General features: G+C 49.4%; 2 protein-coding genes across 2 annotated transcripts in view; one reads left to right on the top strand and one right to left on the bottom strand.

Annotated features, from left to right (window-relative positions):
* The window catches only part of DCUN1D3 (defective in cullin neddylation 1 domain containing 3), a 135,582-nt gene extending 119,755 nt beyond the window's left edge, over positions 1 to 15,827 (bottom strand). The window contains exon 1 of the mRNA XM_063934425.1: positions 15,611 to 15,827. Within this exon, the coding sequence (XP_063790495.1) occupies positions 15,611 to 15,768 (158 nt within the window). The 5' untranslated portion in view covers positions 15,769 to 15,827. The remainder of the gene's footprint in view (positions 1 to 15,610) is intronic.
* A 239-nt stretch (positions 15,828 to 16,066) lies between these two features.
* The window catches only part of LYRM1 (LYR motif containing 1), a 61,315-nt gene continuing 55,015 nt past the window's right edge, over positions 16,067 to 22,366 (top strand). Inside the window, exon 1 of the mRNA XM_063934426.1 lies at positions 16,067 to 16,193. The gene's annotated coding sequence lies outside the window, so the exon portion shown is untranslated. The remainder of the gene's footprint in view (positions 16,194 to 22,366) is intronic.

Raw genomic sequence — 22,366 nt, 5'->3', positions numbered from 1 at the left:
TCAAACTTGTTCGGATTATGTCTGAAAGGAATGACCTGGGTCACACCTAAAAAATTAATTGGATAGTAGCACCTGGAGGTGATATAGGGGGTCATTCCGAGTTGATCGCTCGCTAGCAGTTTTTAGCAGCCGTGCAAACGCATTGTTGCCGTCCACTGGGGAGTGTATTTACGCTTTGCAGTAGTGTGAATGCTTGTGCAGCAGAGCGCCTGCAAAATCTTTTTGTGCAAAACAAGACCAGCCCTGTAGTTACTTATCCTGTGCATTGATTCTAATGACGGAGGGGCGGCTTTTGACGTGACACACCCACCCAGCGAACGCCCAGCCACGCCTGCGTTTTCCCCGACACGCCTGAGTTTTTCTAAGCACTCCCTGAAAACGGTCAGTTGACACCCAGAAAGGCCCACTTTCTGTCAATCACCCTGTGACCGTCTGTGCGATTGGATTCGTCGCTAGAACCAGTGCAAAACCACAATGGACTTTGTACCCGTACGACGCGCGTGCGCATTGCGGACCATACGCAAGCGCAGATTAGCCATTTTTTTCACCAATTGCTACGTAGTGAACAATGGCAGCTAACGATCAACTAGGAATGACCCCCATAGTCTCCAAGCGCCCATTGTAAGTTGGAAGACCCGGGCCCCATGTGCAGGGTGACAACCCAGGAATAACCCGGGTCATCACCTGTGTGTGAACTGGGGTATGTATTGAAAACCCGTTTCAACCCATGCTCAATGTCCCAGGTTGTGGCATAACTAAAGAGCTGTTTAACATGCAGGGAGGCTAGATGTACGTGGATACACCTGTATTGCATCCCGCTGATTTACTAAAACCTGCTAAGAATCCAGACTTTATAACACAACAGAACATCAAAGCACCAACAATCTTTTTCCCATTAGAAGAACAGAAATACCAGGATTTACTAATTAGCAGGTTCAAATGCCCAGAAAACAACGAGGTGGCTGTGACAAGTGCGATAACTCACACTACATGCTGTTCGAGATATCTGGTCATTCAAAAAGTAAGGAATCACAATATACTTATGATGAGGGCAACCATTATATACTAAATAAGGTGCATATAACACTTATAACTCTTTTCTACCCCTTTTCTCATTGACTTGAAAATCCTGGGTTACTGCACATGAATTCGCAACAGCCCAGGCTTTTTGTCAGTGGAAACAGCTCCACTCGAGCCCAGTCACCCAGGAATCCTCCCGGTACCCAGCAGGGTTTTACACTGGAAGGACCCAGGTGAGCAGCAGTGTTAATGAGTAACCTGGGTCGTCCCCCACCTGGGTCCCAATTACAGCATGGGGAAAGACTCATTCCGGCGCAAGAAGATGATGTCATCTCCAAGCGCCAGCACCTGCGTGCAGTGTGAAAAGCGCTGATCCAGGAACACAGATCAGTGCCGTGGTGAAGAGGTCTTTATCGGTTCTGACCTACTTTGGAACTGTGTCCCAAATCTCAGGTCAAACCCAGGACTTTGGTGGAAAAGAGGTATTTAGTGTACCCTGTACCTTTCAAACCCGATACAATTCCTCCTTCCTGCCTCGGGAGTCACGCTCTGTTTTGGAGCTTCTAGCACAGTCTGGTCTGTTACTCAGCACTGAGACACCGACCAGACTGTACTAAACACACCACAGCGGAGATCAACACCCCAGGCAGGAAAGAGGAACTGTACAGGTTTTGCAAGGTGCAGGGTGCTAAAATTAACATTATCCGTATTATTGGGGAATGGTATTCTACTTAATATATTAGAGGGAAAATAAGATTTTACTTACCGGTAAATCTATTTCTCGTAGTCCGTAGTGGATGCTGGGGACTCCGTAAGGACCATGGGGAATAGACAGGCTCCGCAGGAGACAGGGCACTTTAAGAAAGAATTTGGATTCTGGTGTGTTCTGGCTCCTCCCTCTAGGTCCCTCCTCCAGACCTCAGTTAGAGAAACTGTGCCCGGAAGAGCTGACAGTACAAGGAAAGGATTTTGGAATCCAGGGCAAGACTCATACCAATCACATCGTATAACTTGTGATAAACATACCCAGTTAACAGTATGAACAACAACGGAGCATCAGATCAACCCTGATGCAACCATAACATAACCCTTATTTAAGCAATAACTATATACAAGTATTGCAGAAGAAGTCCGCACTTGGGACGGGCGCCCAGCATCCACTACGGACTACGAGAAATAGAATTACCGGTAAGTAAAATCTTATTTTCTCTAACGTCCTAGTGGATGCTGGGGACTCCGTAAGGACCATGGGGATTATACCAAAGCTCCCAAACGGGCGGGAGAGTGCGGATGACTCTGCAGCACCGAATGAGCAAACACAAGGTCCTCCTCAGCCAGGGTATCAAACTTGAAGAACTTTGCAAAGGTGTTTGAACCTGACCAAGTAGCTGCTCGGCAAAGCTGTAATGCCGAGACCCCTCGGGCAGCCGCCCAAGAAGAGCCCACCTTCCTTGTGGAATGGACCTTAACTGATTTAGGCAGCGGCAACCCAGCCGCAGAATGAGCCTGCTGAATCGTGTTACAGATCCAGCGAGCAATAGTTTGCTTTGAAGCAGGCGCCCCAAGCTTGTTGGAAGCATACAGGATAAACAAAGATTCTGTTTTCCTGACCTTAGCCGTTCTGGCTACATAAACCTTCAAAGCCCCGACTACATCCAGTGACTCGGAATCCTCCAAGTCAGTAGTAGCCACAGGCACCACAATAGGTTGGTTTATATGAAAGGATGAAACCACTTTCGGCAGAAATTGTGGGCGGGTCCGCAATTCTGCTCTATCCGCATGGAAAACCAGATAAGGGCTTTTATGTGACAAAGCCGCCAATTCTGCAACACGCCTAGCCGAAGCCAAGGCTAATAGCATGACCACCTTCCACGTGAGATATTTTACTTCCATCGTTTTGAGTGGTTCAAACCAGTGTGATTTCAGGAAACTCAACACCACGTTAAGATCCCAAGGTGCCACTGGAGGCACAAAAGTGGGCTGAACATGCAGCACTCCCTTTACAAACGTCTGAACTTCAGGCAGAGAAGCCAGTTCTTTTTTAAATAAAATGGATAAGGCCGAAATCTGAACCTTAATGGAACCCAATTTAAGGCCCAAAGTCACTCCCGACTGTAGGAAGTGAAGGAAAAGGCCCAGCTGGAATTCCTCCGTATGGGCATTCCTGGCCTCACACCAAGCCACATATTTTCACCATATACGGTGATCATGTTGAGCTGTCACATCCTTCCTAGCCTCTATCAGCGTAGGAATGACCTCATCCGGAATGCCTTTTTCTGCTAGGATCCGGCGTTCAACCGCCATGCCGTCAAACGCAGCCGCGGTAAGTCTTGGAACAGACAGGGCCCTTGTTGCACAAGTCCTGTCCTAGAGGCAGAGGCCACGGGTCCGCTGTGAGCATTTCTTGCAGATCTGGATACCAAGTCCTTCTTGGCCAATCCGGAACAATGAGTATTGTTCTCACTCCTCGTTTCCTTATGATTCTCAGCACCTTGGGTATGAGAGGAAGAGGATGAAATACATAGACCGACGGGAACACCCACGGTGTCACCAGTGCGTCCACAGTTATCGCCTGAGGGTTTCTTGACCTGGCGCAATATCTCTGCAGCTTTTTGTTGAGGCAGGATACCATCGTGTCCACCTGTGGCAGTTCCCACCGACTTGCAATCTGCGTGAAGACTTCTTGATGAAGTCCCCACTCTCCCGGGTGGAGGTCGTGCCTGCTGAGGAAGTCTGCTTCCCAGTTGTCCACTCCCAGAATGAACACCGCTGACAGTGCGCTTACGTGATTCTCCGCCCAGCGAAGAATTCTGGTGGCTTCTACCATCACCACCCTGCTCCTTGTGCCGCCTTGGCGGTTTACATGAACCACTGCGGTGATGTTGTCTGACTGAATCAGAACCGGTTGGTCGCGAAGCAGGGACTCCACTTGACGTAGGGCGTTGTATATGGCCCTTAGTTCCAGGATGTTGATGTGAAGGCAAGTCTCCTGACTTGACGACAGCCCTTGGAAATTTCTTCCCTGTGTGACTGCCCCCCACCCTCGGAGGCTTGCATCCGTGGTCACCAGGACCCATTCCTGAATGCCGAATCTGCGACCTTCGAGAAGGTGAGCACTCTGCAGCCACCACAGGAGAGACACCCTGGCCCTGGGGGATAGGGTGATTAACCGATGCATCTGAAGATGTGATCCGGACCACTTGTCCAGTAAGTCCCATTGGAAGGTCCTCGCATGGAACCTGCCGAAGGGAATGGCCTCGTATGATGCCACCATCCTTCCCAGGACTCGAGTACAGTGATGCACGGACACCTGTTTTGGTTTTAATAGATTCCTGACCAGTGTCACGAGCTACTGAGCTCTCTCTATCGGGAGATAAACCCTTTTCTGGTCTGTGTCTAGGATCATGCCTAGGAGAGGCAGATGAGCTGTAGGAACCAACTGCGACTTTGGAATATATAGAATCCAGCCGTGTTTCCGTTACACTTCCAGAGAAAGTGATACGCTGTTCAGCAACTGCTCTCTTGATCTCGCTTTTATGAGATCGTCCAAGTACGTGATAATAGTGACACCTTGCTTCCGCAGGAGCACCATCATTTCCGCCATTACCTTGGTGAATATTCTCGGGGCCGTGGAGAGACCAAACGGCAACGACTGAAATTGGTAATGACAATCCCGTACCGCAATTCTGAGGTACACCTGATGAGGTGGATAAATGGGGACATGAAGGTATTCAGGCTTGCAATGACCGCTCTTAGCGATTCCATCTTGAACTTGAACCTTTTCAGGTATATGTTCAGGGATTTTAAATTCAATATGGGTCTGACCGAACCGTCTGGTTTCGGGACTACAACATGGTCGAATAATAACCCCCTCCTTGTTGACGGAGGGGAACCTTGACCACCACCTGTTGAAGATACAATTTGTGAATTGCAGTTAACACGGTTTCCCTCTCGTGGGGGGAAGCCGGCAAGGCCGTCGGTGACGGGGCATCTCCTCAAAGTCCAGTTTATATCCCTGAGACACAATATCTATTGCCCAGGGATCTAACAGGGAGTGAACCCACTTGTGGCTGAACTTACGAAGGCGTGCCCCCACCAGGCCTAGCTCCGCCTGTGGAGCCCAGCGACATGCGGTGGATTTTGTAGAGGCTGGGGACTTCTGTTCCTGGGAACTAGCTGTGTTGTGCAGCTTCTTTCCTCTGCCCCCGCCTCTGGCAAGAAAGGACGCACCTCGGACTTTCTTGTTTCTTTGTTCGAAAGGCTGCATTTGATAATGTCGTGCTTTCCTAGGCTGTGCAGGAATATAAGGCAAAATATCAGAATTACCAGCTATAGCTGTGGAGACCAGGTCCGAGAACCCTTCTCCACACAATCCTCAACCTTCCATATGCCTCTTAAGTCGGCATCATCTGTCCATTGCATATTCTACAGGACACGTCAAGCAGAAATCGACATAGCTTTGTCTCTAGGACCCAGTAAACTCATGTCTCTTTGGGTATGTATGTATATATATATATATATATATATATGTATGTGTATATATATATATATATGTATGTGTATATATATATATATATATATATATATATATATATATATATATATATATATATATATATATATATATATATATATATATAATAAGATTTTACTCACCGGTAAATCTATTTCTCGTAGTCCGTAGTGGATGCTGGGAACTCCGTAAGGACCATGGGGAATAGCGGCTCCGCAGGAGACTGGGCACAACTAAGAAAGATTTAGGACTACCTGGTGTGCACTGGCTCCTCCCTCTATGCCCCTCCAGACCTCAGTTAGGAAACTGTGCCCGGAAGAGCTGACACAATAAGGAAACGATTTTGGAATCCGGGTAAGACTCATACCAGCCACACCAATCACACCGTACAACTCGTAATACTATACCCAGTTAACAGTATGAATAACAACTGAGCCTCACGAACAGATGGCTCATAACAATAACCCTTTAGTTAGGCAATAACTATATACAAGTATTGCAGACAATCCGCACTTGGGATGGGCGCCCAGCATCCACTACGGACTACGAGACATAGATTTACCGGTGAGTAAAATCTTATTTTCTCTGACGTCCTAGTGGATGCTGGGGACTCCGTAAGGACCATGGGGATTATACCAAAGCTCCCAAACGGGCGGGAGAGTGCGGATGACTCTGCAGCACCGAATGAGCAAACTCAAGGTCCTCCTCAGCCAGGGTATCAAACTTGTAGAATTTAGCAAATGTGTTTGAACCCGACCAAGTAGCACCTCGGCAAAGTTGTAAAGCCGAGACCCCCCGGGCAGCCGCCCAAGAAGAGCCCACTTTCCTCGTGGAATGGGCTTTTACAGATTTAGGATGCGGCAGTCCAGCCGCAGAATGTGCAAGTTGAATCGTACTACAGATCCAGCGAGCAATAGACTGCTTTGAAGCAGGAGCACCCAGCTTGTTGGGCGCATACAGGATAAATAGCGAGTCAGTTTTCCTGACTCCAGCCGTCCTGGAAACATAGATTTTCAGGGCTCTGACTACGTCCAGCAACTTGGAATCCTCCAAGTCCTTAGTAGCCGCAGGCACCACAATAGGTTGGTTCAAATGAAAAGCTGATACCACCTTAGGAAGAAATTGGGGACGAGTCCTCAATTCCGCCCTTTTCATATGGAAAATCAGATAAGGGCTTTTACATGACAAAGCCGCCAATTCTGACACACGCCTGGCCGAAGCCAAGGCCAACAGCATGACCACTTTCCACGTGAGATATTTTAGTTCCACGGTTTTAAGTGGCTCAAACCAATGTGACTTAAGGAAACTCAACACCACGTTGAGATCCCAAGGTGCCACTGGAGGCACAAAAGGGGGCTGAATATGCAGCACTCCTTTAACAAACGTCTGAACTTCAGGCAGTGAAGCCAGTTCTTTTTGGAAGAAAATCGACAGAGCCGAAATCTGGACCTTAATGGAACCCAATTTTAGGCCCATAGTCACCCCTGACTGTAGGAAGTGCAGAAATCGACCCAGCTGAAATTCCTCCGTTGGGGCCCTTCTGGCCTCACACCACGCAACATATTTTCGCCAAATGTGGTGATAATGGTTTGCGGTCACCTCCTTCCTAGCTTTAATCAGCGTAGGGATGACTTCCTCCGGAATGCCCTTTTCCTTCAGGATCCGGCGTACAACCGCCATGCCGTCAAACGCAGCCGCGGTAAGTCTTGGAACAGACAGGGTCCCTGCAGCAGCATGTCCTGTCTGAGCGGCAGAGGCCATGGGTCCCCTGAGATCATTTTTGAAGTTCTGGGTACCAAGCTCTTCTTGGCCAATCCGGAACCACAAGTATAGTTCTTACTCCTCTCATTATTCTCAGTACCTTGGGTATGAGAGGCAGAGGAGGGAACACATAAACCGACTGGTACACCCACGGTGTCACTAGAGCGTCCACAGCTATCGCCTGAGGGTCCCTTGACCTGGCGCAATATTTTTTTAGCTTTTTGTTGAGGCGGGACGCCATCATGTCCACCTGTGGCCGTTCCCAGCGATTTACAATCAGCTTGAAGACTTCTGGATGAAGTCCCCCCTCTCCCGGGTGGAGGTCGTGCCTGCTGAGGAAGTCTGCTTCCCAGTTGTCCACTCCCGGAATGAACACTGCTGACAGTGCTATCACGTGATTTTCCGCCCATCGGAGAATCCTTGTGGCTTCTGCCATCGCCATCCTGCTTCTTGTGCCGCCCTGTCAGTTTACATGGGCGACCGCCGTGATGTTGTCTGACTGGATCAGCACCGGCTGGTGTTGAAGCAGGGGTCTTGCCTGACTTAGGGCATTGTAAATGGCCCTTAGTTCCAGAATATTTAGGTGTAGGGAAGTCTCCTGACTTGTCCATAGTCCTTGGAAGTTTCTTCCCTGTGTGACTGCCCCCCAACCTCGAAGGCTGGCATCCGTGGTCACCAGGACCCAGTCCTGTATGCCGAATCTGCGGCCCTCTAGAAGATGAGCACTCTGCAGCCACCACAACAGCGACACCCTGGTCCTTGGAGACAGGGTTATCCGCCGATGCATGTGAAGATGCGACCCGGACCACTTGTCCAACAGATCCCACTGAAAGATCCTTGCATGGAACCTTCCGAAAGGAATTGCTTCGTAAGAAGCCACCATCTTTCCCAGGACTCGCGTGCAATGGTGCACCGACACATGTTTTGGTTTTAGGAGGTCTCAGACTAGAGATGACAACTCCTTGGCCTTCTCCTCCGGGAGAAACACTTTTTTCTGTTCCGTGTCCAGAACCATCCCCAGGAACAGTAGACGCGTTGTAGGAACCAGCTGCGACTTTGGAAAATTCAGGATCCAGCCGTGCTGTTGTAGCACTTCCCGAGCAAGTGCTACTCCGATCAACAACTGTTCCCTGGACCTTGCCTTTATAAGGAGATCGTCCAAGTACGGGATAATTAAAACTCCCTTTTTTCGAAGGAGTATCATCATTTCGGCCATTACCTTGGTAAATACCCTCGGTGCCGTGGACAGACCAAACGGCAACGTCTGGAATTGGTAATGACAGTCCTGTACCACAAATCTGAGGTACTCCTGGTGAGGAGGGTAAATGGGGACATGCAGGTAAGCATCCTTGATGTCCAGTGATACCATGTAATCCCCCTCGTCCAGGCTTGCAATCACCGCCCTGAGTGATTCCATCTTGAACTTGAACCTTCTTATATAAGTGTTCAAGGATTTTAAATTTAAAATGGGTCTCACCGAACCATCCGGTTACGGTACTACAAACATTGTGGAATAGTAACCCCGTCCCTGTTGAAGGAGGGGTACCTTGATTATCACCTGCTGAGAATACAGCTTGTGAATCGCCTCCAGCACTGCCTCCCTGTCCGGGGGAGCTGTCGGCAAGGCAGATTTGAGGAAACGGCGAGGGGGAGACGTCTCGAATTCCAGCTTGTACCCCTGAGATACTACTTGTAGAATCCAGGGATCCACCCGTGAGCGAGCCCACTGGTCGCTGAAGTTCTTGAGACGGGCCCCCACCATACCTGGCTCCGCCTGTGGAGCTCCAGCGTCATGCGGTGGACTTAGAGGAAGCGGGGGGAGGACTTTTGTTCCTGGGAACTGGCTGTATGTTGCAGCTTTTTCCCTCTACCTTTGCCTCTGGGTAGAAAGGACGCGCCTCTAACCCGCTTGCCTTTCTGGGGCCGAAAGGACTGTACCTGATAATACGGTGCTTTCTTTGGCTGTGAGGGAACATGGGGTAAAAATGCTGACTTCCCAGCTGTCGCTGTGGAAACGAGGTCCGAGAGACCATCCCCAAACAACTCCTCACCCTTGTAAGGCAAAACTTCCATGTGCCTTTTAGAATCTGCATCTCCTGTCCACTGCCGAGTCCACAATCCTCTCCTGGCAGAAATGGACATTGCGTTTATTTTAGATGCCAGCCGGCAAATATCCCTCTGTGCATCTCTCATGTATAAGACAGCGTCTTTAATATGCTCTACGGTTAGCAATATAGTGTCCCTATCTAGGGTATCAATGTTTTCCGACAGGGAATCTGACCACGCAGCTGCAGCACTGCACATCCATGCTGAAGCAATAGCCGGTCTCAGTATAATTCCTGAGTGTGTATATACAGACTTCAGGATAGCCTCCTGCTTTCTATCCGCAGGTTCCTTTAGGGCGGCCGTGTCTGGAGACGGTAGTGCCACCTTTTTAGACAGACGTGTGAGCGCTTTATCCACCCTAGGAGATGTCTCCCAACGTGACCTGTCCTCTGGCGGGAAAGGGTACGCCATTAGTAACTTTTTTGAAATTACCAGTTTCTTATCGGGGGAAGCCCACGCTTCTTCACATACTTCATTTAATTCATCAGATGGGGAAACACCACTGGTAGCTTTTTCTCCCCAAACATAATACCCTTTTTTGTGGTACCTGGGGTAATATCAGAAATGTGCAACACATTTTTCATTGCCGTAATCATATAACAAATGGCTCTATTGGAATGTACACTAGTCTCATCGTCGTCGACACTGGAGTCAGTATCCGTGTCGACATCTGTGTCTGCCATCTGAGGTAGTGGGCGTTTTAGAGCCCCTGATGGCTTTTGAGACGCCTGGGCAGGCACAGGCTGAGCAGCCGGCTGTCCCACATCTGCTATGTCGTCAAACCTTTTATGTAAGGAGTTGACACTGTCGCGTAATTCCTTCCACATGTCCATCCATTCAGGTGTCGACCCCGTAGGGGGTGACCTCACATTTATCGGCACCTGCTCCGCCTCCACATAAGCCTCCTCATCAAACATGTCGACACAGCCGTACCGACACCGCACACACACAGGGAATACTCTGACTGAGGACAGGACCCCACAAAGTCCTTTGGGGAGACAGAGAGAGAGTATGCCAGCACACACCAGAGCGCTATATAATACAGGGATACCCACTACACACAGTGATTTTTCCCCTATAGCTGCTATAATACACAATTTGCGCCTAAATTTAGTGCCCCCCCTCTCTTTTTTACCCTATTGAGCCTGGAAACTGCAGGGGAGAGCCTGGGGAGCGTCCTTCCAGCGGAGCTGTGAGAGGAAATGGCGCCAGTGTGCCGAGGGAGATAGCCCCGCCCCCTTCACGGCGGACTTCTCCCGCTTTTTTCAGGATATATTTGGCAGGGGATTTTACACATATATAGTCTTTGCCAAGTTAAGGTATTTATATTGCAGCCCAGGGCGCCCCTCCCCAGCGCCCTGCACCCATCAGTGACCGGAGTGTGAGGTGTGCATGGGGAGCAATGGCGCACAGCTGCAGTGCTGTGCGCTACCTTAATGAAGACCGGAGTCTTCAGCCGCCGATTTTCTGGACGTTCTTCTTGCTTCTGGCTCTGCAAGGGGGACGGCGGCGCGGCTCCGGGACCGGACGACCGAGGCTGGGCCTGTGTTCGATCCCTCTGGAGCTAATGGTGTCCAGTAGCCTAAGAAGCCCAATCTAGCTGCAAGCAGGTAGGTAGGTTCGCTTCTTCTCCCCTCAGTCCCTCGAAGCAGTGAGTCTGTTGCCAGCAGATCTCACTGAAAATAAAAAACCTAAATATACTTTCTTTCTAAGAGCTCAGGAGAGCCCCTAGTGTGCAACCAGCTCGGCCGGGCACAAAATTCTAACTAAGGTCTGGAGGAGGGGCATAGAGGGAGGAGCCAGTGCACACCAGGTAGTCCTAAATCTTTCTTAGTTGTGCCCAGTCTCCTGCGGAGCCGCTATTCCCCATGGTCCTTACGGAGTTCCCAGCATCCACTAGGACGTCAGAGAAATATAAAAAAACAGAACAGAAACGCCGCACACATTTCCATAGTTCAGTCCGGGTGCTGCAATTCCATATAGAAAGTATAATGAGACGTTCCTATAACATGAGAATCCCTCCTCAGCCACAGGAAAGAAACCAGCACACCAGCAATAATCAATTCAAAGAAAGCTCTATTTCAGCATGGCAACAGTCAGAGTTGAAATCACATTATCTTCCAGTTAGGATAAACATGATACAGCACATGTCCCTCTGGTGAAAAGGAGAACCCTGATCCCCTCTGCCCATATATATATATATATCTATCTCTCTATCTATCTCTCTATCTATATATATATATCTATCTCTATCTATCTATCTATCTATCTATCTATCTATCTATCTATCTATCTATCTATCTATCTATCTATCTATATATATATATCTATCTATCTATCTATCTATCTATCTATCTATCTATCTATATATCTCTATCTATATATATATATATATATATATATATATATATCTCTATCTCTATCTATCTCTATATATCTCTCTCTCTATATATCTCTCTATCTATCTATCTATCTATATATATATACACACACACACACACACACACATACATACTAGGGTCTCCATCTCTGCTGATAAGGTACCTGTCCACGCTGCCACAGCGCTATAAACCCATGCCGACACAATCGCCGGTCTGAGTAGTGTACCAGAATGTGCACGCTATCTGCAGGATCCCTGAGAATAGCTGTTACGTCAGGGCTACCTTTAGGGCAAACGTGACACCCTAGGGGAAGATTCCCATCGTATCCTGGCCCTAGTGGGGAAAGGATACTCCCTGAAAATTCTTTGTGGGAAACTGCAGTCTCTTCTCTGGAGTTTCCCGCTCTTTTTCATCATGAGAGGAGGGAAATTTACCTCAGCTTTCTTCCCCTTAAACATGTGTACCCTTGTGTCAGGGACAGATGAGTCATCAGTGATATGCAAATCATCTTTTATTACAATAATCATATATTGAATACTTTCCTGCCATTTTGGCTGTAACTTTGCATTATCGTAGTCGACACTGGAGTCAGACTCCGTGTCGATATCAGTGTCTATTATTTTGGATAGTGAGCATTGAGAGACTCTGAAGGTCTCTGCGACATAGGGACAGACATGGGTAGATTCCCTGTCTGTTGTCTAATCTTTTGTGCAATAAATTTACCTTAGCACTTAATTTCACATATCCAAACAGGTGTCGGCGTTGTCGACGGAGACACCCTCTCACACACATATTTGCTCCATCTCCTCCTTAGGGGAGCCTTTTACCTCAGACATTTCGACACACACGTACCGACACACCACACACTCTGGGAATGCTCATCTGAAGACAATACCCCCATAAGGCCCTTTGGAGAGACAGAGAGAGAGTATGCCAGCACACACCCCAGCGCTATTAACCCAGGAATAACACAGTAACTTAATGTTAACCCAGTAGCTGCTGTTTATATTGATTTTTGCGCCTAATTATGTGCCCCCCCTCTCTTTTTACCCTCTTCTACCGTGTAACTGCAGGGGAGAGGCTGGGGAGCTTCCTCTCAGCGGTGCTGTGGAGAAAAAACATGGCGCTGGCGAGTGCTGAGGAAGAAGCCCCGCCCCCTCGACGGCAGGCTTCTGTCCCGCTTTCATGTACAATTTTTGGCGGGGGCTCATGCATAAACACAGTGCCCAACTGTATATATGCCCACTTTTGCCAAGAGGTCCTAATTGCTGCCCAGGGCGCCCCCCCCCCCCCCCCCTGCACCCTTACAGTGACCGGAGTATGTGGGTGTAGTGTGGGAGCAATGGCGCACAGCTGCAGTGCTGTGCGCTACCTCAGTTTGAAGACTGGAGTCTTCTGCCGCCGATTCCGAAGTCTTCTTGCTTCTTTCACCCGGCTTCTGTCTTCCGGCTCTGCGAGGGGGACGGCAGCGCGGCTCCGGGATCGGACGACAAAGGGTGAGATCCTGTGTACGATCCCTCTGGAGCTAATGGTGTCCAGTAGCCTAAGAAGCAAGACCTATCTGCAGAGAGTAGGGCTGCTTCTCTCCCCTCAGTCCCACGATGCAGGGAGTCTGTTGCCAGCAGAGCTCCCTGAAAATAAAAAACCTAACAAAATACTTTCTTATAGCAAGCTCAGGAGAGCTCACTAAGTAGCACCCAGCTCGTCCGGACACAGATTCAAACTGAGGTCTGGAGGAGGGACATAGAGGGAGGAGCCAGAACACACCAGAATCCAAATTCTTTCTTAAAGTGCCCTGTCTCCTGCGGAGCCCGTCTATTCCCCATGGTCCTTACGGAGTCCCCAGCATCCACTAGGACGTTAGAGAAATTTTGTATTGAGACTAGGGATGGCCATTGCCCATCGATTCTTAACCATGAATGATTTCCCTTTGATGGTTTTGTCATTATTGGCAGAGATCTGATGGTTCTCCACCCTTAGTGGCTTAGAAGCAATGTCTTGCTGAACAGAGCTAAGCTCCGCCACCTTCACTGATTATCCTGCTATCAAGCCAATCGATGTGTGCAAACCTTCACCCCCCCCACCCACACACACCTATATACTGAATGTTTCATGCTATCGATATTAAGCACCGATGGCACCATAACTGAGTGACCCACTGTTGGCCATCACTATCTGACACATACATGGTGGGTGTCAGCAACCGATTAGGAAACCAGTTTATAAAGTAATAATACAAAATTTCTAAACACACAAAAAAATTTGATGATTGAACAGAATAAAAGTGAAATGTATAGTGTGGGAGCCCACAGAAATATCCCTGTATGCTTTGTGGGCCACAGACAGTTAACCATCCCTGAGACAACCACCACTTTGGTACCCTGTGCTTGCTTGCACGTTTCATCTTCTGACCTGCATACACAAATAATGCAAGCGTACATTTACTAGTTTACTTAATAGGACTATAAAACCTTCATAAATGGAGCTATATTGTTATGTATTCCTACAAAACTGGTTTACCTCACTTGCAACATAATCATTAAATGTTTAGAAGGATTTATGTTAACTTACAACTTCTATGAATTCTGTAAAATACTAGTATTTGTGTGAGTGGATTACAGTATTTACCCAGAATTAACAGCATATCAGTCAATAGACATACTGTGGGGAATTCAGTTGTTTTATTGCAGTGTTAACTATTGGGTTTCCAATGGAGCAATGCAATTGTTGCTTCAATTGGACACAAATTCTGCAGGCGCCCATATTTCTGATCACACCCTCATTAAGCGCCAAGCAGAAATTGGCGAAAAGTACATGGTTTAGGCTGCTCTAACCAGGACTTTAGACTAGTTTACGTGGCTAATCCTAGTACTTTTCAGTGCGACAAGTACAATAACTAATAGGTGCCTAAAAGCAAAAAGCAACTGAATTGCTCCGTCAGGTGGCCATTACATAAAGCGGTGATAAAACAACTGAATTCCCCTCCTCTTACCTTTTTGTTTGCTACTCCCCATTCTAGCTCTATTACTGCTTTGTTCTTAACTGTAAAGCACAAATGAATATGCTGTTGCTATATAAATAAATGCTAATAACAATAGTCTGTTTTAACAATTGCTATTTTGCACAATTTTTTCATCAAAGCAGCAATTGAAAATGAAACAGAACTTTGTTCTATAAAGGTCCATTCTTCCAACAAGGATTACATCAGATTACAGAGGACAAGCCATGACATGTCAACAGACACTCTAGTGCTGCTTTCTGTGTGAAACCAGGATCTAGTCACTTCAAATAAACGTACAGTAATATGAATGAATGAGGCATCGGGAACCCGCAGAGGGGCGGCACCGGGAACCCGCAGAGGGGCAGAGGCGGCACCGGGAACCCGCAGAGGGGCAGAGGCGGCACCGGGTACCCGCAGAGGGGCAGAGGCGGCACCGGGAACCCGCAGAGGGGCAGGGGAGGCACCGGGAACCCGCAGAGGGGCAGGGGAGGCACCGGGAACCCGCAGAGGGGCAGGGGAGGCACCGGGAACCCGCAGAGGGGCAGGGGAGGCACCGGGAACCCGCAGAGGGGCAAGGGAGGCACCGGGAACCCGCAGAGGGGCAGGGGAGGCATGGCATTACATGCATAAAAGGTGTACACAGCACAGACTATAGATAATGGTGGCAGCTGCCCTGTGTTGGGAAATGAGGTGCTCTGCGTATATCAGAGACCCCCTACATGACATCACACAAGGAGGAGTATGGAAAGATTTATGGGGGCCGGTTCTCTGTCACAGGACCCCACACACACAAAACGGGTAACCCGGGTATAAGCAGCCCCCGCTCACCATGTCTGCCGCATCACTTCCTGCTCTCCCGCATTGTGCCGGAGGTGCGGGTGGCCGGGGCTCCCAGTCAGCTGTCTTCCTACGACGACCAGACCTCTCCCTCCTCTTCTCCGCCCGACGTGACGACACCAGCGCGACCCGCGCACTCCTGGTGACATCAGTTCTACAGTACGGGGGAGGAGATCACACGTGACGTCATCTCCACTGTAGCTCCGCCTACCAGTAGATGCTAGAATCAAGTGGGCTAAGGGACCTTTTCCGTAAGGGGGAGGAGTTACGACGCAAGGGGGAGGAGCTAGGCCAGCGGGATAGTTCCTCTACTATCCACGCCACCAACTATTACCTTTAGTAATTAGGTGGTGAGCGAAGCGGAGCGGAGCGAGCCACCGTGCCCGAAGCGTGGCGAGCGAAGCGAGCCCGCGAGGGTACTTTTCGGGTACCCTGTTCGCCCGTAGCTCCTCCCCCTGGTGACGTAGCTCCTCCCCTCAATACGTCACAAGGTCCCTTCAGCCCCTCCGATATAGAACCAACCGTGCGCCCAGGCGCCCCAGAGACATGTCACAGGAGAGCGTAGTAGTGGGAGGTAAGGTGGGTGATAGAGGTGACGGGTGTGTGGCTGTTACTTAGCGCCCGGTACATGGTGGCTGCGTTCCCCGGGCTCCTATTACCGCTATCAGCGTGTGGTGCAGCGGATGGCTGAGCAGGACACATACTGCTTGGAAGGGGTGCTGGAATTTATAGTTCTACTATTAGCAGTATCGTGCCCATGTACACACAGCTCAGATTACCCGCAGATGCGCCCACAGTGCAGTAATCTGTCGGCAGCAGTGCATGCAGGGCCGGTGCTAGGGTGTTCGGCGCCCCCCTGCAAACTATAAATTTGCACCCTCCCATAATCCTTTGGCGCGCGCCGGGAAAAGGGGTGTGGTCTCACAAGTAAGGGGCATGGCAACACCAAAATGTAGCACAATCTTATTTCTCTGACGTCCTAGTGGATGCTGGGAACTCCGTAAGGACCATGGGGAATAGCGGCTCCGCAGGAGACTGGGCACAATTAAAGAAAGCTTTAGGTCACCTGGTGTGCACTGGCTCCTCCCACTATGACCCTCCTCCAAGCCTCAGTTAGATTTTGTGCCCGGCCGAGGTTGGATGCACACTAGGGGCTCTCCTGAGCTTCTAGAAAGAAAGTATATATTTAGGTTTTTTATTTTACAGTGAGACCTGCTGGCAACAGGCTCACTGCAGCGAGGGACTAAGGGGAGAAGAAGCGAACCTACCTGCTTGCAGCTAGCTTGGGCTTCTTAGGCTACTGGACACCATTAGCTCCAGAGGGACCGACCGCATGGAACTGGCCTTGGTGTTCGGTCCCGGAGTCGCGCCGCCGTCCCCCTTACAGAGCCAGAAGCAAGAAGAGGTCCGGAAAATCGGCGGCAGAAGACATCAGTCTTCACCAAGGTAGCGCACAGCACTGCAGCTGTGCGCCATTGCTCCTCATACACACTTCACACTCCGGTCACTGAGGGTGCAGGGCGCTAGGGGGGGGCGCCCTGAGCAGCAATAAAAAGACCTTGGCTGGCAAAAATACCACAATATATAGCCCCAGAGGCTATATATGTGATAATTACCCCTGCCAGAATCCAGAAAAAAGCGTGAGAATAGTCCGCGGAAAAAGGGGTGGAGCTATCTCCTTCAGCACACTGGCGCCATTTCTCCCTCACAGCTCCGCTGGAAGGAAGCTCCCTGGCTCTCCCCTGCAGTCTACACTACAGAAAAGGGTAAAAAAGAGAGGGGGGGCACTAAATTTGGGCGCAGTATATATATATATATATATATATATATATATATATATATATATATATATATATATATATATATATATATATATATATATAACAGCAGCTATAGGGGACATAATTCGGTTAGTCTCTGCATTATATAGCGCTCTGGTGTGTGCTGGCATACTCTCACTCTGTCTCCCCAAAGGGCTTTTGTGGGTCCTGTCCTCTGTTAGAGCATTCCCTGTGTGTGTGCGGTGTGTCGGTACGGCTGTGTCGACATGTTTGAGGATAATGAGGTGGAGGCGGAGCAGTTGCATATAGAAGGGATGTCACCCCCTGCGAGGCAGACACCTGAGTGGATGGACTTATGGAAGGAATTGCGTGCACGCGTCGACTCCTTACACAAAAAATTTGACGACATGCCAAATGCGGGACAGCCGGCTTCTCAGCTCGTGCCTGTCCAGGCGTCTCAAAGGCCATCGGGGGCTCTAAAACGCCCGCTACCTCAGATGGCAGACGCGGATGTCGACACGGATACTGACACCAGTGTCGATGACGATGAGTCTAGTCTAATGTCCACTAAGGCCATTTGTTGCATGATTGAAGCAATGAAAGAGGTGTTACACATTTCTGATATAAACCCAGGTACCACTAAAAAGGGTATTATGTTTGGGGAGAAAAAACTACCCGTAGTCTTTCCCCCATCAGAACAATTAAATGAAGTGTGTGAAGAAGCGTGGGCTTTCCCTGATAAAAGATTGGTAATCTCTAAGAAGTTACTTATGGCGTTCCCTTTCCCACCAGAGGATAGGTCACGTTGGGAAACACCACCTAGGGTGGATAAAGCGCTCACACGTTTGTCTAAAAAGGTGGCACTACCGTCTCCGGATACGGCCGCCCTCAAGGAGCCTGCTGATAGAAAGCAGGAGGCTATCCTGAAGTTTGTATATACACACTCAGGCATTATACTTAGACCTGCTATTGCGTCAGCGTGGATGTGCAGTGCTGCCGCTGCGTGGTCAGATTCCCTGTCAGAAAATATTGACACCCTAGACAGGGACACTATTCTGCTAACCATAGAGCATATTAAAGACTCAGTCTTATACATGAGAGATGCACAGAGGGAGATCTGCCGGCTGGCATCTAAAATAAGTGCACTGTCCATTTCTGCTAGGAGAGGCTTATGGACTCGCCAGTGGACAGGGGATGCAGATTCAAAAAGGCACATGGAAGTTTTGCCTTATAAGGGTGAGTAGTTATTCGGGGATGGTCTCTCGGACCCAGTTTCCACAGCAACTGCTGGGAAGTCAGCATTTTTACCCCATGTTCCCTCACAGCCTAAAAAGGCGCCGTTTTATCAAGTACAGTCCTTTCGGACTCAGAAAAACAGGCGTGGAAAAGGCGGGTCCTTTCTGTCCAGAGGCAGAGGTAGGGGAAAAAGGCTGCAACAAACAGCAGGTTCCCAGGAGCAAAAGTCCTCCCCCGCTTCTTCCAAGTCCGCCGCATGACGGTGGGGCTCCACAGACGGAGCCAGGTACGGTGGGGGGCCGCCTCAAAAATTTCAGCGATCAGTGGGCTCGCTCACAGGTGGATCCCTGGATCCTGCAAATAGTATCTCAAGGGTACAAACTGGAATTCGAGGCGTCTCCACCCCACCGGTTCCTAAAATCTGCCTTACCGACAACTCCCTCAGGCAGGGAGGCTGTGCTAGAGGCAATTCACAAGCTGTATTCCCAGCAGGTGATAGTCAAGGTGCCCCTACTTCAACAAGGACGGGGTTACTATTCCACACTGTTTGTGGTACCGAAACCGGACGGTTCGGTGAGACCCATTTTAAATTTGAAATCCTTGAACACATACATAAAAAAATTCAAGTTCAAGATGGAATCGCTCAGGGCGGTTATTGCAAGCCTGGACGAGGGGGATTACATGGTATCCCTGGACATCAAGGATGCTTACCTGCATGTCCCCATTTACTATCCTCACCAGGAGTACCTCAGATTTGTGGTACAGGATTGCCATTACCAATTCCAGACGCTGCCGTTCGGACTCTCCACGGCACCGAGGGTGTTTACCAAAGTAATGGCGGAAATGATGATACTCCTTCGAAGAAAGGGAGTTTTAATTATCCCGTACTTGGACGATCTCCTAATAAAGGCGAGGTCCAAGGAGCAGTTGTTGGTGGGAGTAGCACTATCTCAGGAGGTGCTACACCAGCACGGTTGGATTCTGAATATTCCAAAATCACAGCTGGTTCCGACGACACGTCTACTGTTCCTGGGTATGATCCTGGACACAGTCCAGAAAAAAGTTTTTCTCCCGGAGGAAAAAGCCAAGGAGCTGTCATCTCTAGTCAGAGACCTCCTGAAACCGAAACAGGTATCGGTGCATCACTGCACGCGGGTACTGGGAAAGATGGTGGCTTCTTACGAAGCAATTCCTTTCGGCAGGTTCCATGCCAGAATCTTTCAGTGGGACCTGTTGGACCAGTGGTCCGGATCGCATCTTCAGATGCATCGTCTGATAACCCTGTCTCCAAGAACCAGGGTGTCTCTGCTGTGGTGGCTGCAGAGGGCCCATCTTCTAGAGGGCCGCAGATTCGGCATACAGGACTGGGTCCTGGTGACCACGGATGCCAGCCTTCGGGGCTGGGGGGCTGTCACATAGGGAAGAAACTTCCAAGGACTATGGTCGAGTCAGGAGACTTCCCTACACATAAATATTCTGGAACTAAGGGCCATTTACAACGCCCTAAGTCAGGCAAGGCCTCTGCTTCAAAACCAGCCGGTACTGATCCAGTCAGACAACATCACGGCAGTCGCCCATGTAAATCGACAGGGCGGCATGAGAAGCAGGATGGCAATGGCAGAAGCCACAAGGATTCTCCGATGGGCAGAAAATCACGTACTAGCACTGTCAGCAGTGTTCATTCCGGGAGTGGACAATTGGGAAGCAGACTTTCTCAGCAGGCACGACCTCCACCCGGGAGAGTGGGGACTTCATCCAGAAGTCTTCACGCTGATTGTACATCGATGGGAACGTCCACAAGTGGACATGATGGCGTCCCGCCTAAACAAAAAACTAGAGAGATATTGCGCCAGGTCAAGGGATCCTCAGGCGATAGCTGTGGACGCTCTGTTGACACCGTGGGTGTACCAGTCAGTTTGTGTTCCCTCCTCTGCCTCTCATACCAAGGGTACTGAGAATAATAAGAAAACGAGGAGTAAGAACAATACTCGTGGTTCCGGACTGGCCAAGGCGAGTGTGGTACCCGGAACTTCAAGAGATGATCTCAGAGGACCCATGGCCTCTGCCGCTCAGACAGAACCTGCTGCAGCAGGGGCCCTGTCTGTTCCAAGACTTACCGCAGCTGCGTTTGACGGCATGGCGGTTGAACGCCGGATCCTGAAGGAAAAGGGCATTCCGGAGGAAGTCATTCCTACGCTGATTAAAGCCAGGAAAGATGTAACTGCAAAGCATTATCACCGCATATGGCGGAAATATGTTGCTTGGTGTGAGGACGAAAAGGCCCCAACAGAGGAATTTCAACTAGGTCGATTTCTGCATTTCCTACAAACAGGAGTGACTATGGGCCTGAAATTAGGCTCCATTAAGGTACAGATCTCGGCTCTGTCGATTTTCTTCCAGAAAGAACTGGCTTCATTGCCTGAAGTTCAGACGTTTGTGAAGGGAGTGCTGCATATTCAGCCCTCGTTTGTGCCTCCAGTGGCACCTTGGGATCTCAACGTGGTGTTGAGTTTCTTAAAATGACATTGGTTTGAGCCACTTAAGACCGTGGATCTAAAATATCTCACGTGGAAGGTGGTCATGGTATTGGCCTTGGCTTCGGCCAGGCGTGTGTCAGAATTGGCGGCTTTGTCATGTAAAAGCCCTTATCTGATTTTCCATATGGATAGGGCAGAATTGAGGACTCGTCCCCAGTTTCTTCCTAAGGTGGTATCAGCTTTTCACTTGAACCAACCTATCGTGGTGCCTGCGGCTACTAGGGACTTGGAGGACTCCAAGTTACTGGACGTAGTCAGGGCCTTGAAAATTTATGTTACCAGGACGGCTGGAGTCAGGAAAACTGACTCGCTATTTATCCTGTATGCAACCAACAAGCTGGGTGCTCCTGCTTCTAAGCAGACTATTGCTCGCTGGATTTGTAGCACAATTCAGCAGGCGCATTCTGCGGCTGGACTGCCGCATCCTAAATCAGTAAAAGCCCATTCCACAAGGAAGGTGGGCTCATCTTGGGCGGCTGCCCGAGGGGTCTCGGCTTTACAACTTTGCCGAGCTGCTACTTGGTCAGGGGCAAATACGTTTGCAAAATTCTACAAATTTGATACCCTGGCTGAGGAGGACCTGGAGTTCTCTCATTCGGTGCTGCAGAGTCATCCGCACTCTCCCGCCCGTTTGGGAGCTTTGGTATAATCCCCATGGTCCTTACGGAGTTCCCAGCATCCACTAGGACGTCAGAGAAAATAAGATTTTACTCACGGTAAATCTATTTCTCGTAGTCCGTAGTGGATGCTGGGCGCCCGTCCCAAGTGCGGATTGTCTGCAATACTTGTACATAGTTACTGTTAACTAAAGGGTTATTGTTGAGCCATCTGTTGAGAGGCTCAGTTGTTTTCATACTGTTAAACTGGGTATTGTATCACGAGTTGTACAGTGTGATTGGTGTGGCTGGTAAGAGTCTTACCCGGGATTCAAAATCCTTCCTTATTATGTCAGCTCGTCCGGGCACAGTGTCCTAACTGAGGCTTGGAGGAGGGTCATAGTGGGAGGAGCCAGTGCACACCAGGTGACCTAAAGCTTTCTTTAATTGTGCCCAGTCTCCTGCGGAGCCGCTATTCCCCATGGTCCTTACGGAGTTCCCAGCATCCACTACGGACTACGAGAAATAGATTTACCGGTGAGTAAAATCTTATTTTATCTTATACGTAATGACCCACCCGTAGTAGTAGCGTCCTTA

This window comes from Pseudophryne corroboree, chromosome 7 (genome assembly GCF_028390025.1).
Source record: "Pseudophryne corroboree isolate aPseCor3 chromosome 7, aPseCor3.hap2, whole genome shotgun sequence".
Classification (NCBI taxonomy): Eukaryota; Metazoa; Chordata; class Amphibia; order Anura; family Myobatrachidae; genus Pseudophryne; species Pseudophryne corroboree.
The sequence above is the reverse complement of the archived record's forward strand: the minus strand, read 5'-3'. Positions and strand labels throughout refer to the sequence as shown.